Source organism: Acartia tonsa, chromosome 12 (assembly GCF_053477335.1).
Source record: "Acartia tonsa isolate MP-2025a chromosome 12, ASM5347733v1, whole genome shotgun sequence".
NCBI classification, from domain to species: domain Eukaryota; kingdom Metazoa; phylum Arthropoda; class Copepoda; order Calanoida; family Acartiidae; genus Acartia; species Acartia tonsa.
In genome coordinates, this window is record NC_137271.1 from 32,711,502 (window position 1) to 32,729,440 (window position 17,939).

General features: G+C 30.8%; 1 protein-coding gene and 1 long non-coding RNA gene across 3 annotated transcripts in view; both read right to left on the reverse strand.

The window, feature by feature from the left end:
• Window positions 1-393: 393 nt before the first annotated feature.
• LOC145333048 (uncharacterized) lies at window positions 394-1,536 on the reverse strand. 2 transcript variants are annotated; one of them, XR_013884426.1, is made up of 3 exons: window positions 1,440-1,536; window positions 839-922; window positions 394-520 (listed from the first exon to the last, which is right to left on the reverse strand). It is a non-coding gene; the product is annotated as an uncharacterized LOC145333048 (long non-coding RNA). The 2 variants fall into 2 exon arrangements; XR_013884427.1 differs by having other exon boundaries at window positions 839-930; window positions 1,440-1,535.
• A 3,028-nt stretch (window positions 1,537-4,564) lies between these two features.
• Sec71 (ADP ribosylation factor guanine nucleotide exchange factor Sec71) overlaps window positions 4,565-17,939 on the reverse strand; it is a 50,248-nt gene continuing 36,873 nt past the window's right edge. The window contains exons 37-53 of the mRNA XM_080178429.1: window positions 16,367-16,446; window positions 15,963-16,109; window positions 15,606-15,708; window positions 14,995-15,059; window positions 12,899-13,030; window positions 12,537-12,651; window positions 12,043-12,172; window positions 11,588-11,742; window positions 11,110-11,204; window positions 10,735-10,827; window positions 10,182-10,250; window positions 9,719-9,853; window positions 9,316-9,414; window positions 8,895-8,980; window positions 7,807-7,861; window positions 5,517-6,332; window positions 4,565-5,264 (exon numbers count right to left, since the gene is read on the reverse strand). Coding sequence (XP_080034555.1) covers window positions 6,182-6,332; window positions 7,807-7,861; window positions 8,895-8,980; window positions 9,316-9,414; window positions 9,719-9,853; window positions 10,182-10,250; window positions 10,735-10,827; window positions 11,110-11,204; window positions 11,588-11,742; window positions 12,043-12,172; window positions 12,537-12,651; window positions 12,899-13,030; window positions 14,995-15,059; window positions 15,606-15,708; window positions 15,963-16,109; window positions 16,367-16,446 — 1,710 coding nt within the window. The 3' untranslated portion in view covers window positions 4,565-5,264; window positions 5,517-6,181. The remainder of the gene's footprint in view (window positions 5,265-5,516; window positions 6,333-7,806; window positions 7,862-8,894; window positions 8,981-9,315; window positions 9,415-9,718; window positions 9,854-10,181; window positions 10,251-10,734; window positions 10,828-11,109; window positions 11,205-11,587; window positions 11,743-12,042; window positions 12,173-12,536; window positions 12,652-12,898; window positions 13,031-14,994; window positions 15,060-15,605; window positions 15,709-15,962; window positions 16,110-16,366; window positions 16,447-17,939) is intronic.

The window sequence follows — 17,939 nt, forward strand, 5'->3', positions numbered from 1 at the left end:
TATTGTAAAAGTAACACGGAAATAAGAACACTTATCAACATCCTCGATTATGACACAGCTTAATGTACTCGACAACTAGAGAACGAATTCAGCCTATGTGCTTAATCTGTGGGTATAATTTTAAAATTTTGTATAAACATCATCATGTTTAATAATAATTGATTATCATACTTAATATATTAAATTTGTATTTTTAGAATAATTCATATGTTTAATTTTGTTTAGAATGGTCACTAAAAAAATATTATTTATTGGTAAAAAAGTTTGGACACTGCTGGAATATTTAACGCAGGTCCATTGTTTTGAGAGTTTTGCTTGGTTGTTCATTGATTTTTGTTACAATTTATTCATTTAAATTTCTATAATTTTCTCTTGCATTAAAGAACAATTGGGGTTACATTAAAGCTTGTATTTCAACAAGTGCATATTTACAAATATAAAAATAATCACACATTAACAAATATTTAAGAATAACCAGGATTTAGGAGCTTGAGTCTCATGTTGCATAACAGAAGTTTTACTGAAATATTAGAAATTCAATAAAATGTTAAATAATAAGAAACTCATATATTTCAATAAAAAGGATTAAATTAACAAATTTACTAGATTCTATTGTATTCATTGAAATCATCCTTTCAGCAAATGGCTTACAGTTTGAAAACAATAAATAACAAATATTCTAAATTATTACAATTATCCATTCAGATAAAAGGTCTTACATGGCATAAAAATAACAATTAAGAACTGAATACTAATAAACAGTTATTTCTTTCCAAAAGTATCAAAAAGATTTGAATAAATCAAGTAGTTAGGAAGAGTTAAATATATAAATCATTACCGGACATTGAGTCTTCCAAGCTCAAGCAGGCAGGTTTTTTCATTCCAGGTTAGGCTAGGCTATGAATTTATTAGCTAAATGAACCTAAACAGCTAGAATTAATAGCATAGATTGAATATGTCAAAGAGTTTATTTGACATATCCAACCTAAAAACATACAATAAATAATAAATTATATGTAGAATAGGCTAGTTTTAATTATTCCAATTTGTAGCTAGGGTATTAAAGATTTAGAATAATTAATAAATCAATCAATCAATAAATAAATTAGTAATTTGCTGGGGTTTACAGCAATGTACAATCAATCAATCAATCAAGTAATGAAGATTAGTGTACTAAAAATATACAAATTAATTTATTATAACTTCTATTGGGACAACTGATCCTACTATTTGAAGCTATGATAAATCAATACATTCAGAAACTTTTACACTTTTAATCTCTAGGGAAATCTTCTATCAATTAGTAATTCTGATAAAAAATAAGTGTAGTATCCAATTACTAAAGCATAGGTCAATAAGTTTACTTTAGTTTAATCCAATCTAATTACTCTATGGATTTGAGTAATAAAAATAATAAATCAATTTAGAATGGGACTTACCACTCTGGATAGGTTTGTTCTTGGTAGCTGGCCTTCTTGGACTCGAAAGGACTTAATCTTTAGTAGCTCTCTCTTTGACTACTGGTTCAGACTACCATTCTATTGTTGTATTCCTTGGCTTATATAGGCGTTGTACATACTCAAAACCAGTTCTTTGTTTGTAAACAATAGTGTACAGCAACGATTTTTATATATTTATTGCATTATTTTTACTATAATTTAACACGAATTTCCTTATGTTTTTCTTAGTATTTTAAACATAAAATATCGTTTTTAATAAAAATATACAAAAATAGTTCTTTTTTGCCATGGAATAATAAGTCAGATAGAATGTACACAAGGTACTTTTGGACGTTGAATTTTTGCTCTTTGATTAGGATAAAATTGAGCTACGATTTTTTTGCCATTATTAAACAAAATAAAATAAAAATATTTTCAATTTCAATTTTTTCTCATTGCCTTTAAATCTCTCAAAACATCCATATAGTTTTGAAGTAACACATAAGAAAACAAGTTTTCAAAACTTTGGGTACCAGTATAATTAAGGGCCCAATGTCCCTTCCCTCCCTTGGAGCAACGCTACTCAGAATTACTCTATGAAACATACACGTGAATGAATTATGCATAAACAAGGATGACAACATTCATAAAAGCGAAGCTCTGAAATGGAAGGACAAACGAACATTAACACTTGTAGATTGTCAGAACTGAATTAGCAGAATATTAATGCATCAGTACAAACAATATTGTAAGTAAATTTGTTGCAAAACTGCATAAATACTGTTTAAGGACATACTTACATTTTTGGGACTTGTTTATTGAGATGCTTTGCTTATATCATTGTACCTTGTTGTAATAGGAATCAGTTTTCAAAAAATCAGATTAATCGGATAATTTTAACATAAATTTGTTGTCAAAAAAGTTAAAAATCGGCATGTTTCAAATGGACGTACGGACATTCTGGTATTGATTATAGAGTTGCTACGCTTTCTAAATTTTACCTAACTACTACAGGAATCATCATGCAGAGTTTGGAATCGATAGGACAATTCTAACCTGTTTAAATTAACGAAAAGAGCTAACTCTCTGTGACGGACGTACGGACCGACCCTAATTATAAAAAAGGTTCGCTTTTAACAAGAACAATTACTTCCATAAATAGCACAGCAACAATATGGTAAAAATGTTAGAATAACAGTAAATTAACATATTAAAAAATTTGGCTACTTATTAAAATCTTTATCGGGTTGTACAAGTTAGCAAAGTCCAAACTTTTCGACAAATAATTATAATGTAATGGGTAATTTTGTTTTTCATAATCAACATCACATTTTGACTTTAAACTTGTATTTTCATAATAACTAAGCAAAAATTTGAAAGACTCTTTGGACGTGCAGACTAACACCGAGTTATTGAATAGCTTCGCTTCTTAAAACATATTTCTTCATATTTTATCAAAAATATTTAATTATTCTTATACAATGAGGATTTTAATCAAGCGAGGTTCGTTAGATAAATAATTGATAAGCTAATTATGCAGTTATTATATCAAAATAAATATGTAATGATATTGGGCAGATTTCTTGGGCTAGCATATAAGTTAGGGTTTCTTTAGTCTTACAACTATATATATATGGCTAAAGGATACCTCAACTACTAGGCTAACCCAGGAAATTTAATAGGATTTGGCTTAAAATTGATAATACAGTGTGTTTTTTTTATGAGAACTTTTTTGAAAGCAATTTTACCCCACTTATAGTTATCAGAATTTAATGATTAATGGCTTATTTTCTTCGTTTTTTAATGCAATTAATAGAACACCAAAAAAATATTTTAGTTTTTATTTAAAAAGTACAGTAAAATCTAAAATTCAAAACTTAGGTGTCAACATCTAAAAATGGTTTTAGCGCATTTTTCTTATGCTAAAATATTCTACTTTTTGCAAGAATGGCTGCTAAACGCTTCAAAATTGAGATATAGGGCTAAAAATGTCTACAGATACTATTAGGGACATGTACTAAAACATATCAAAGTTTGAAGGTCATATCTTAACCAGGGAGGGAGTACTGGCCCCCCAAAGTCGACTACAGAAAATCCAATTTTTTTCTTGCAAAGGGTAGAAGATTTAGGCATAAGAAAAATGCGCTAAAACCATTTTTAGATGTTGACACCTAAGTTTTGAATTTTACATTTTACTGTACTTTTTAAATCAAAACTGAAATATTGTTTTGGTGTTCTAATCATTGCATTAAAAAACGAAGAAAATAAGCTATTAATCATTAAATTCTGATAACTATAAGTGGGGTAAAATTGCTTTCAAAAAAGTTCTCATAAAAAAAACACACTGTATCTTAGCCATGACCTGGTTTGTGGTTATGGCTGACATATTATCGATTTAATGAAAGCAATACAATTCCTACAACATTTACTAGGTTATAGTTTCCTTTATCGCCAGGTATAAAAAAGTAGGACTTTAAAAAAGATGATTTTAACTATTATTTTCTAAGTATTGATGAACTAGTCCTATGATTATAAAACCTAGATGTGTAAACATGATAAGAAAAACAAGCAGATAGTAACTATGTATTAAATTCAAAGATAATTAGGTTTTTCACATTTAAGCCGTGTTAGTTTTCCCGTTATGGACAATACTAAGAATCAACCCACAGCTACTTTTCTTTCCAGGCGATTCCTGTAACAAAAAAGTATAATCTTGAGCGAAGCAATTCCTATATATAATTAACACCTAAAATTCCATCTGCACATCTTGATCATTGGATAATTGTAGTATATTGACATCTATATAAGTCTGTTGTCATTTAATGGTAGTTCGTTGATTTTTTTTGTTCAGTTCCGCTATTAATTGCGGGATCAACCCTAAACAAACGCTAAAATTTCGAAATAATATTCTATTCTGTTCAGCAATGCGTTTATAGGTCTTATTTTCGAGATTCGAAATTAAGAATGCTGTCATCCTTGTTTAACTAGGTATTATCTTTATTAAATACTTTTTCAACGTCTTTTGCATTTTGTAACATTTGAAGTTAACTAAATGAAAATATCTGTGACAGACTAAGATCAATCATAACATTCATAACTGCTTCACTACACTAAACATTTAATAAGTTTTCATATTATCTATCATATCATTTCTTTATTATTTATTAAGTTACTTCTATCCATAATACTAAATATCATTTAAATAAAAATAATCGGAACAACTTGGAAATACGAAAGATATTTTTTCGGGGACTTAATTGATGCCTTCGGCAAAACGGTTGGCCGTACAGCTAATTTTCTGGCACCAATAAACCAGTATGTTAACAAATTGATATAGCCAGGAACAAGATATACAGTCCTAAAAAAAGTTTTTATATACATGTTCTTAATTGAGTTGTACAAACTAGCAATATCAAAATTTGTACACCAATAATTTTATTCTTTTAGAAGTTTTAATTGTTTTTCTGAATTTAGGGTGTAAGTAAGTCCATTGTCTTATCCCTAACGGTGATAACGGGCTAAATAAACGTTAGATTTTACGCGCATTTTCTCTATACTTGCGCTCTCTCTATATTTTGAAGTTTGAGCTGTTTATTTTAGGCCATGTTTCGTCGGTTCTAAATATGTCCAAAACTAACACTAAGCGTCCAGCCGTTTCGCCAAAGGTATTTTTCAAGTATGCGAGAAAAAAACCTTTTCGTATTTCCGATTCAAAGAATTACATAACTCTATCATGTCGACACTGGAAAAAAATCACAATTAAATATTAATTAATCATTGCAAAACAAGGAATTATGTTCATTTGAGTAGCGCAGCATTATTAAACTTTAATTCAAAGAACAGAGGTGGATTCTTAAAAAAAAACTCACTGGTGAGGCAAAATTGTTATTGTAAAAAATCCTCTAAATTCACATTAAAATTCTACAATAATTAGCCAAAATCTTATGTTTATAACCCTTTTATGATTTTCTTTAATTTTTGTAGATTTTTTACGCGATTTTGGAAGATTTTTTTTACAAATATAATTTTACCTCACCAGCGAGTAGCGAGCCTTTTTTTTAAAAAAAAAGAATCCACCTGAGTTTAGTAAAGGATAGGCAAAAATGGTTAATAATTTACAAAATATGAAATATTGTAAATATCCCGTTTAAAAATTTGCCAAAAACAAAGAAAATTGAGTAACTGTAGATCGGACGGAAATACCCTACTAAAAGAGTGGCTTATTATACATAATATTCCCAAAAACAAACTATTTCAATAATATGACTTTAAATGCTATAAAAATCGACAAAAATGAATAACATAAAATAATCTAAATTAAAACTGTAAAATTTTTAATATGTTACAATAAATTAAATACATATTATACTAAATAATAATAAAATTTGAACATTAAAACAAAAAAACTGACTTTTTTAACACTATAAATGTTATCATTAACATTGTAATTTTTTTGGAATGCAATCGAATAATCAAAATTTATAATAAGATCCCATATTCTTTTTAAAATATTGCAATAAGAACTGTCTTCGTAAAAAAATGTACCTATATTGGTCCCGAAAAAAAATTATTTTCTACTTGACAAGCTTTTTTAACATTAATTTTAGCAGTTATCTTTAAAAATACTATAAACTTCTATGTAACAATAGACTATTAATATTCATTAGGGAACCAGTGAATTTTTATTTTATTTCAACATGACAAACTCCATGGGTCCCCTAATGTATCATTCAAATACAAGGTTAGCTCTGTTGTCCATGTATGTGATGTACGTCACCATTGACAAGTTTGAGGCCCTGCTGCGTAGCTGCGCTACCACTACAGTCCGTCTGTACGTTGTAGACAGAGCCAATGCGTAGGAACAAATTGCGTAGGACGGCACACACCTCAGGTCTGAAATATAATAAAATATTATCATTTCATAAATATAGTTTTATGGATAAATACAAGTTTTACAACACACTAAAATCAATAGAGATCTTTTTTCTCATCAATATTTCGGAAAGGAGACAAAACCGCGACAGGGACAAAACCGCGACAGTGACAAAACCGCGACAATAACAAAAATATAACTATGTAGGATTTTTTTGTAGAAATACATGGCCGCAGCGCTCGGCCCCCTTGCCCATAACCTAACCTAACCTAAATATTGTAAAAAAAATTTGAAAAAAATCTACCAACCACTTTTTGTAAAATCCACGAAATTCTAAACTATCAATAAGTTAATGTACATTAAACATTCAAACATATAGGTTAGGTTAGGTTATAGGCAAGGGGGCCAAGCGCCCGCGGCTAGGCAGGCCAGGGGGCCGAGCTCTGCGGCCATGACCTTCTAGCATTAGGATTTTTTTTGCAATGTCGCGGTTTTGTCACTGTCGCGGTTTTGTCCCTGTCGCGGTTTTGTCCCCACTCCAATATTTCTTCTCTTATCTAGGTAATCTCTTTACTATCTAAAATTAACGCTTCCATGCCCATAAACCAGGTATCTTAAGGGTTAAGAGTAAGACAATGGATGATAAATCCACTATGACGAACAAAATTACTTCTTCTGTAGATTTAAATTATTGGTTAAAAAAAGATAACACTGTTTATAAATTAACTGTCCAATGAAACCTACCTTCCTGAAAAAATATAAAAATCTTTATGAAGCAGTTAAAGTACTTTTTAAAAGCGAAGCTTTTCTATAATTAGGGTAGGTCCGTCCGTCCGAGATAGATAGCTTTTATTCGTTAATTTAGGCATGTTAGAATTGTCCTATCAATTTCAAACTTTTCATGATGATTCCTGTAGTAGTTAGGTACGATTTAGAAAGCATAGCAACTCTATAATCATTACCAGAATGTCCGTATGTCCATTTTAAACATGTTGATTTTTCTACTTTTTTAACAACAAATTTTTATGTGATCTAATTATTCGTTTGATCTGATTTTTGGTATATTGATTCCTGGGACAACAAAGAACAATATTATAAGCGAAGCAACTCTATAATCAAGTCCTAAAAATGTAAGTATGTCCATAAACATTATCCTGTATCAAGCAGTTTTTCAACAAATTTATTTACAATTTTGCTTCAACTCTTATACTTTTATATTCTGATTATTCAATTTAGACACTATACAAGTGTTAATGTCCGTTTGTCCTACCGTTTCAGTGCTTCGCTTTTATGGATGTTGTCATCCTTGTTAAAATTAATTTCAATTGAGTAGGTATTTACTTTAAATATTTTTCACCGTTTTGTTAGCTGTCTGTCCATGCATGAACTAAACATATCGCCGGTTAATGACCTGATTAATCGATATTTGACCGATAAACCGAGGCGACAAATGACATAATGACCGCCGGTCTATAACCTTGTAAGCCTAAATACCTGAGATCAAGCATCCAGTATTCACACAAGGAGTTGTAAACCGGACCTACAAACACCTGCAGTAATTCATCAACCAATAGCAAACATTAAACTTTTGTTTTATGGCAGGTGTCCTAGAATGGGCATTTTAAAGTTGACTATAAAATCAGATTTGTTAGGTTAAAAATACTAGGGGGGATAATTTATGAGAAAGATTTATGTACTACCTTTCCCTCATCGACTGAAGGTTTTTAGTGAACAACAGGGATAGAAAATTAGGAGAAAAATCTACCTTTCTTCCTATTCCTATATTGTATCAGGTCTATTGAAATATTAGGTATAAAAGATTTTCTTAAGTAATATGTTGTGTACTGTGCAGTGCATTTTAAAGAATCAAGATATTCCCCACGTGTTTTATTTATCCTCCTATTGCATAAAGTGCCAAAATTTTTTTTGACTAATGCTTAAGAATTCAATTAACGACTTAACCGATTGAGTTCTCCTTTTCAACGAAGCTTCCCATGTATGTCAATCATAAATAATAATGTGTATAAAAAAAAAGCGATATTTAGCAAACAGCCGTGGGCGGTCAGAATCAGCTGAATGTTTATTATGAAAAAAATTTCCCCCTTTTTAGAAATGTAAGGATTCATAGTTCATGCACAAATTTTTTAAAATAAAAATAAATTCTTTGTCATTTTTAATTAAAACATTAAAACGACAATAAAAGTAAAAAAATTTTTTTTTTCAGATGTTGGTATTTTAGTATTTTTTATATTTATTAACAAAATTTTCTTTTTATTCTTAATTTAAATATTATATACTAATTATTAAAACTTTACATATTAATTTTTAATCCTCCCATTTGAAAAGTGGTGGAATAGCAATAAAATTTAGCGCGGCAACAGCGCTAATTAGGCCCCTGGGCCCACTGCCTATTTTTGTCTTCTAGTTGCTTCGATTCCTCTCTGTTATTTTTTTCTCTATGGTTTTACGCTATTTTCTGCCCCTTATACACCTTTTTAAATTCAGAGCCCCCTGGATTGTGGTCGCGCAACACCTAGTGGCCGAGTACATCATTTATATTCCTAATTCGCTATTGTTTAATCCCTTTAATCTTTCATCATTAAGTCTGGATAGTTGTGTAAAGAGTAGTATCAAAACACTTGTCCACGCCTCGGAATGTGTTTCAGAACTAAAACAAAAATGATTATCATTAAAATAAGTAGCGCAGCAATGACAAAGAATATTTTAAATGGAATATTGTCAAATATGGTATCAATTAAACATGACAGTTTCTATGAATTGAAAAATGTAAACAATCAAGAATAAAAACATTTAGATGAAGGTCATGTTAGCAATAATTACCAACGGACAATAGTAACTTGTGTAATAACTTTGCTAGCTACTAATATTACAAATTTTTAGAAAGGTATGCTATAAAAAGTTATGAGAATAAAAAAAACGCCCTAGAATGTTATATTACACAAAGAAGTATGTTACTACTATTTAGACAATAAAATTGTTTACCTTAATGTCAAGAAATACTGGATGACTTCATGGGTAAGGGGTATCAACCTCTTTTCAACCTCAAGCCAGCTGTCAGACCTCAGGTCCTCCAGATACACTCTGGAAAAAAAATAATCATTGCCTTTTTGATTTTAATGCAACAAACCAAACAGTCTTATAGCTCATTTATAGTTCATTCTGTTAATCATATACCAAATGCTCCATCTATCAATCAATCAATAAACTTATATGTCTTTCTATCTATCTATCTATCTTCTACCAACCATTCAATCAATCAACCAATCTATCAATCAGTCTATAAATCAATCTATCAATCATTCTATCAATCAATCTATCAATCATTCTATCAACCATTCTATCAATCAATCTATCAATCAATCAATCAATCAATAATGAATCCTACCTGAACATAAGTCTGAGAGCACAGGCGAGTGCTTGAGTCTCCTGTTTCATGAGGTTGGGCTTGGCATTACCAATAAAATTTGACTTCCACAGCAAGTTTCTCTGCTCCTTGTTAGAATTAAATTGGCGAGCAAACCTGAAAACATACAAAATAAATATATAAAAAAAATACTTTAACTGATAGCCCAATAGACAGACAAGCGACAGTCTATCGAAACGTACTATTTACAGCTTTCCGCGGATTTTAAAATGAAAAATTATAGGATTAACACCAGTTTTGTTAGGCCCGAAGATACACAGGTCCGGGCTAACAAAACTGGTATTAATCTTATGATTCTTATTTTAATATTTAAGGAAAACTGTAAGGAAAACGATACTTTTCATGCTTTTTCAGTGTAGCTGAGAACCAGTTCTAATCCAGCGGATATTAACCTGTTTGGAAACCATACTGGACAAACAATTACCTGTGAGCCTGAATTAGACAGTCTAGCAGAGTTGACAAGTGATGGAGGGATAGATACTTGAAGATTCCTCTGTAATCATGGAATAAAGGATTAATCATAAATGAGTAAGACTGGGGTAGACCCATGAAATAAAATTAAGTATTTCTTTTCTATTCTATGGCAATATCTGCATGCAAAAATCAAACTCTTGCCATATATGCCACCGTATACTAAATAACAATCTGAGCAGTGCCAAATCATCTACTTTATATTGCTTATGAAATGTTAATTTTGAGTTATATTTATGCGAATAATCCATTCTGAAATGGTAACTTTTAAAAAACTTGCATAATTTTTGGTGTTACTAAAAAATGGCAAGTTTAAGGTTTTGTATAGTTTTTATAATTAACAAAAAATTAACTGATTACACAAAAAAACATGTTAGGGATCACTACTCTCAGTAACTTATCTCATGAAATGAAGTTTTATAGTACTTCATAAACTTTAATAACTATCATTTTATAGTCATTTAATGGATCTATTAAGCCCTATTCATTATTCCTTTATCTCCTGCCTTGAATCCTGAACTAAATGTGGAAAACTGTGTTCTGTTAAGACCACACCACCTTTTGTGTTCTGCGCCACTGATAAAAATGCAGCGTCTTCCCTGAAAAACAAAGTCATTATTTTCAATTTTTTTTTGAAAATTTGGTGGATTTTTAATTTGACGTTATGTGTAAACTATAAACAGAACAGGAAAGATATGTATTGTTTTGAAACTAGATACCTAAAGCTTTCCAAAGGATGTGTATTGTGTAACAATTTCATATTTTCTATAAAACTGAACATAATCTACCTAGTTTTTCAACAAATTCAGAAAAATTTTTATGTCTTTATATAATTTAAAAGTGCTGCTTATAAGCAGCTAAATGACAACTGGATAACTTACTTTTTAGAAGCAGCTGGATAGAAAACAATATTATCAATACACTGGATCAGTTCTAGCTGGACAACACATTTCACGGACAACACATTAAATAGTTGCCTAACAATTATAAACTTTCTGTTAATTTTTAATTCTATGTGCGATTACAAAAGTTTGTCCTAGGTTTGAAAAAGAATCTAAAACATAGCTAATGGGAATCTTCTTCTTGAATTAGAATAACAAACCTTTTAATAGCTTTCTATTTGTATTGTACACCCATAAAACAACAATCCCTTTAATCAAAAGTTCAAAACACAGTTGTAAGAATTTCACTCTTAGTTTATTTTTAATTCATAATATTATGTCTTGCGTATGGTATAGCAGAAGTATATACTATTTAATCGAACACTAAATCTAACCCCTTTAAAAGCCATATAATACAAGCAAATTTAATCAAATGCTTTACTAAAATCAAAGTAACACAAATTAACAGAAATATATTCCTCTTATTGGACTGGTCATGGGTCATGTTTCCATTGCTGCTTCTGTTGCTATGATGTCTGGGTGGGGGGTACCCAATATCACTGTCCATATCAACTACAAAGTGACCAAACTTTCTAACATCAAATTTAGTAGGTACGGAATCAATGTCTAGCTCTTGTTATACATTTAGTTTTACTTAAAGAAATATTCATTTAATTTTATCAGGATAATGTTCAGTGAAAGTCTTTCTTTAAACTAACAAACTTTTGCTTATAAACAGTTTCCATGTTATACGATACACCAAATGAGCACTAATGAGAAGAAAGTGTAGGAACAATCCGGCTATATTATATGTTTGAAAGTGTCAACAATTAATTTCATTCGCATATAATAAATATTACTTTCTTTACAAATCACTTTCAAGTATCACTTGTTTAGAATATTAAATGGAATTTCTCTTTTGATTTCAGAAAGTGCGGATGCCTAGGAGGGCTGGATCCACTGAAGGGGGACGTGGAGAGGATGGAGTGTTGGATGAAGAGGGTGCGGGGGACCATGTTAACAGCTGAGAGGGAGTCGTAGAACAGAACAGGTCGTGAAGGCACTAAAAGAAATTAAAAATTAGGAAATAATAAAAAAGGATATTTTCATGAAATGAAAATTACAAAACCTTAAAACTAATATACCTATACGTGAAACCCCATGAAGGAATGAAAAATAAATTTAAATGGTCCATAAACAAAAAAAAATATACTAATAAAACTTACATTGATAAAAGATAGTTAAAGGCAAAAAAGACCAAATATATGTATACAAATTCGTAGAGGTTAAAAGCTTGACACTTAATTTCTTTTCTCACTCTAAGATTTAATTTTGATAACTAGGATGGATGGACGTACGTCGTACAAATACACACTTTAATGTCTCTTCGCTACCTTTTGCATGAAAAAAATTATAAACAAACACACCTGACATAAAGAATCCCATGAGTCTGCGTTGAACTTATCTCCGTTGCTTAGCACAAGATTTTCCAGACATGAAATTCCGGACCGGGCTAACTGTTCATTGTCTTGCTGTACACACCTTAATAAATATTAATATATTGTGACATGCTATTTTAAGAAACTTTTCTAGGAAAGCATTTTTCTTAATGAATAATAACTTAACTCTAACACCACTCATAATCTAACAACTTCCATAAAAATATCATCTAATAACTTTCTTAGGGAGGTGTAACCTTCTACTAATGCCAACCTATCTCAGTTAATGAAATATCATTGGTGCAACTTCATATAGATACAATTCTATGTTTATTTATTAAAAAACTTACCACTGAAGTTGTGCAAACAAATCGTTGAGTAGGAGTGGAGATACCACAGCAAAATATTGTGAAAATACATCTGTCAGGGCATACAGGGCGTGGTTACATGTTGTATTCAACCATTCTGTTTTAGCTGCCACCCTGTAATTATATACATTAAGAAAGTACAGAGTGTACAGAGTATAGTAACATGTTGTGTTCAACAATTCTGTTTTAGCTGCCACCCTGTAATTATAATATATTAAGAAAGTACAGAGTGTACAGAGTATAGTTACATGTTGTGTTCAAAAATTCTGTTTTAGCTGCCACCCTGTAATTATAATATATTAAGAAAGTACAGAGTATAGTTACATGTTGTATTCAATCATTCTGTTTTAGCTGCCACCCTGTAATTATAATATTAAGAAAGTAGGGTAAAGCGGGGCGATCTCGGTCGGTATTTTTTTGACCACCTTCATTAAATGACATGTTTCTCCATGTTCTAATCGACTGACAGAAAAAAACATAAAATCAAATTTGTTCCTTATTAAATTGCCTACAAAAAAGTATAAAATGAAATTTTTGTGAGATAAATTTTTAGGGTACTTATTGGGTCTTAAAGTCGGACGACAAAAATTTTTTTTTCGATTTTTTTTGCTTCGGTCGGAAAAACGGTAAGTTGGACAAAAACTGGTAAGAGCTAGAGCTTAGACGTCTTCAGGGGACTTATTAAGAATCTAATAGGCTATCCATTTCCGTTTAAAACTTTAAAAAAGCTTGTATAGTTTTTTCTTAAATCGACTAAAAGTGAAGCGGGGCGAAGTCGGTTTTTTCACTTTTTATACTAACTTTTTCAATTTTATATAAAAAAGTGAACTTTTCGAGAAAAAAAGTCAAATTTCTTTTACTTAGAAATTTTTTTTTTTTGTAGAAAACATTGTCCGATCTTCATAATTTTTTTGTGAATGCTCTTTATTACATTTAGCAACTTTAACCTTTAGGGCATGCTGTAATTAAATCAATATGTCATAGGTTTTTTGAAGCTGGAAAATCGACCACAGATTTTGCCAAACTTTTCTCTTTTTTTTTCAACTTGATTTTTTTAGGAAATTTTGCTAATAGAACTAATTTTTTTTTGGCCAAATCTATTCTAAATTGCCTGAATTTTAAGGATCAGGCCTTTAAAGTCATAAAAAATTATTTTTTCTAGTAGTATTTTTATGTTTTTTATCAAAATCAATTTCGAAAAAAAAGTCAAATTTCGCGTACTTCGGAAAAATTATTTTTTTTGTAGAAAAAATTGACCTATCTTAATAAAATTTTTTGTGCATACTCTTTATTACATTTAGCAACTTTTACCTTTTGGGCATGCTGTAATAAAATCAATACGTCATCGATTTTTCGAAGCTTGAAAATGCCCTACCGACTTCGCCTCAAGGCGGGGCGAAGTCGGTGCCGTTTTAGAGATCAATTTTGACAAACTTCCCAAAGTCCTAGGTTTACGTCCTTTTAGGACCTGATCGACTTTTCCGAGATCTTTCTACTGGTCTTGGTCCCATTTAAAAAAAATAATTTTTACGATTTGCAGGTTCAAAAAACCGAAAAAAACACCGAGTTCGCCCCGCTTTACCCTACAGAGTGTACAGGGTGTGTTTACATGTTGTGTTCAACCATTCTGTTTTAGCTGCCACCCTGTAATTATAATATTAAGAAAGTACAGAGTGTACAGGGTGTGTTTACATGTTGTGTTCAACCATTCTGTTTTAGCTGCCACCCTGTAATTATAATATTTAGAAAGTACAGAGTGTACAGGGTGTGTTTACATGTTATGTTCAACTATTCTGTTTTAGCTGCCACTCTGTAATTATAATATATTAAGAAAGTACAGAGTATAGTTACATGTTGTGTTCAACCATTCTGATTTAGCTGCCACTCTGTAATTATAATATTAAGAAAGAAAATACAGTTTCTTAAGTTTTTATTTTATCACATATTAAGGAAATTAGTCAAATGTTGACATTATAAAACTAGCAGGAACTAGGAGAAAGTTTAAGTATTTGAATCTGACAGATAGACAAACAGACCGACACTTCCGAAAATGCATTGATAAATAACTAATTGCTAACCTGTCTGGTAAATCTTCATCGCTGTTTTGTTTCAGTTTCATCGAGTCAAATATACGGAATAACACCTGGATAATGTTAAAGGTATTACAAAAATTATCCCTTCAAATACCTAATCTTTTTATGTGCGTTTAAAAGGTATGATAAAAATAGTTAACCGAACTTTACAACGAACTAAATTCTAATTCAATATTCGTTAAAGACACCAAATTTCGAATACAGAGGTTGATTTAATAGTATATTTGTCATATTTTTGTATAAAACATAAAATTACGAAGTTGATTGATCTAATCTTATATCTTTAATTTTGTTTTTAACAACATTTTGCTTTCTACAATAAATCTACAAATATAATAATTATTACTTGGATCTTATACCAGAAAATCATGTACTCTAATAAAGTTAAACTTGTAGCTAGACAAAAATAACAATACCCACCCCCCATCCCCTTTCCTCCTACTGAATGAACAAACTGACCAATTAATGATGTCCATGTTAACAACCTAAATTAACGAAAATTTTTCCCCAGTCATAATTAAATTTCCAATTATCAACTTATATTCCATATCCATTAAAATCTACACCTTTCCTTTTTTATAAAAACCTGTTATCACCTGAAATAAATCCTGCCACCAGTGGGCCTCAAATTGATCTCCATAACTCTTGACAATATCGAACAGGACGGTCAGACCACGGGTACGTACATCCAGCTTACATCTAGCAGAAAATAATAAATACATAATTTATTGGACCAATAGTAAAGTTGTTTGGTTCAAGACTTAAAAGCAGCCGTTCCCAGATTTTGCCGGTTTTTCTGATGCTATTTTTGCTAAATGGCAAAACAACATCATCACTGACTAATTAAGTTACTATCACTACAGTTGAAGTTTGTCTTAATGGTTTTGATTTTATTTAATCAATATTAGAGCCGTTTTAGAGATTTTACAGAAAAAAATGCTAACCCCACTAACCTGCTAACAATACAGCTCAGTTCAAATAGGATTGGGAACCATCCCTTGATCCAAATTCTGTCTGTGTCGGGAATTTTATTTGGTTGATCATCCATCATCTGTTCTTGAAATAGACTCTGGTGAGTGGAAATAAACTGGGCGCACCGCCTACAATAAATAAGTTCTTGGTAACATTTCAATACTCAGAATAGGTGCAACAACCAAATCGCAGATTTTTAACTAAAATTGTCTTGCATCCTCCTGTTAACAGAGAAGGAAAGGATATGGCGCTTTCAATTCTACAACTAGGAAAAATACAATCATAATCATTTTTGTCATAATCGAATTTAGTAGCAGAGGTGGGTTCTAATTATGAATCACAAAAATAATAAATAGTTCATGAATAAAAGATATTTAAAGATCACCTGATTAATCTTATTGACTCCATGCTAGTATCTGGAAACAAAGAGTTGCAGGCAAACTCTGACAGGCACTTTATACTATCCTAAATTTATACAAGGATAATAACATTTATTTCTAGAAGTCATATCTTTAACTGGATTTCTGCGTGTCTGATACACAGTGGTCTATTTTGGCCTTTTGGTGGACATTTCACCTACCTCTACTCAAAGTCAATTTTCTTAGCTTGTAGTTGATAGAATCGTTCAAAATAAAAAGCATGCGCCTTATTATTACCCAATACAACTAGTATGTGCATCTATGGAAGGAAAACAAAAGCCAATTTGTCTAGAAAATACTTTAAAACTTAGCTAAAATTTTATATATTCATAATTTTTTCTTGGGTCGTAGAGAGGGCCTTAATCGATGTTTAAAGCAAAAAAAAACATTTTAAAACCTTGAAGCATTAATAAATATTACTTTAGAAATGAGTATATGAAGGTAAATGCCCTATCACCAATCTTTCTGCAACATACATTTGATACAACTAATTGACGTTTCTTTACCCTTTTTTTACGAAGTTATTTTCTCTTAGATTAATAATAATACTTAATGTAATTAGTAATAAAAAACAAGGATAGGTAAAAGTTACTTTATTAGAAAGGAATTTATCAAAAAAATGTAGTTTTAGTGGTATCCCAAGTCGTTGCTTCTAATCACGAAATAAATACACAGGGATATGTTACTTGAAGACAATCTTTTGGGCCTCCAAATGAAAGTTTCATACAGCATGCAATAGCAGCGAGGAATAGGACATACGACCGTAAATTACACTGGTACCCAAAGTTTTATACACATGTTATCTTGTTTGATGGCCCAAAAACTTTGGGTACTCTTTATTGAAATTGATTGGTTGGTTCCAAACTAGAAGTGTCCAAATTGTTTTACCAATAATAAAGGGATAATTTGTTTAGGGATGGATATCATTATCAATTAATCATCCATTGTCTTATACCTTTAGATTACTTATGCAATAATACTTTAATAGGATGAAAAATGATTAAATTCGATGACTGAAAAGTCGGAGGCATTGTTCCTTAGATGTCATGTCTTTGACGAAAATGAATTTCCAGATGGTTTTTAGCCTAGCAATGGATTTATTATTACTTGAATGTTACACCAGATTTTTATGTTGTCAAATAAAGGGAAACTCCCAGCGGACTAAAATAACGATACCCCCCAATAACCCTCCTTTACCCCATCCCATCTCCTACTCGATAAATGAACTGACCAATAAACAAGTTCCATGTTTTAGGAAACTCTCAGCGGACTAAAATAACGATACCCCCAAATCCACCTTCTTCTAGCCTATACCCTCTCTTACTTGATAAATGAACTGACCAATAAACGAGTTCCAAGTTAGCAAGCTAAATTGACGACAATTTTTCCCCTGTCATAATATCCACGTATTCTATATCCATTAGTCTAGCTGGAACCTGCGGCTCTAGCATAAAGGGTAATGCATTTGCTACTTTTTATTTTGTGTAAAACATAATCATACTAAAGACGTTAAAAAAGGCTGCAGCTTTGTTAGGCACG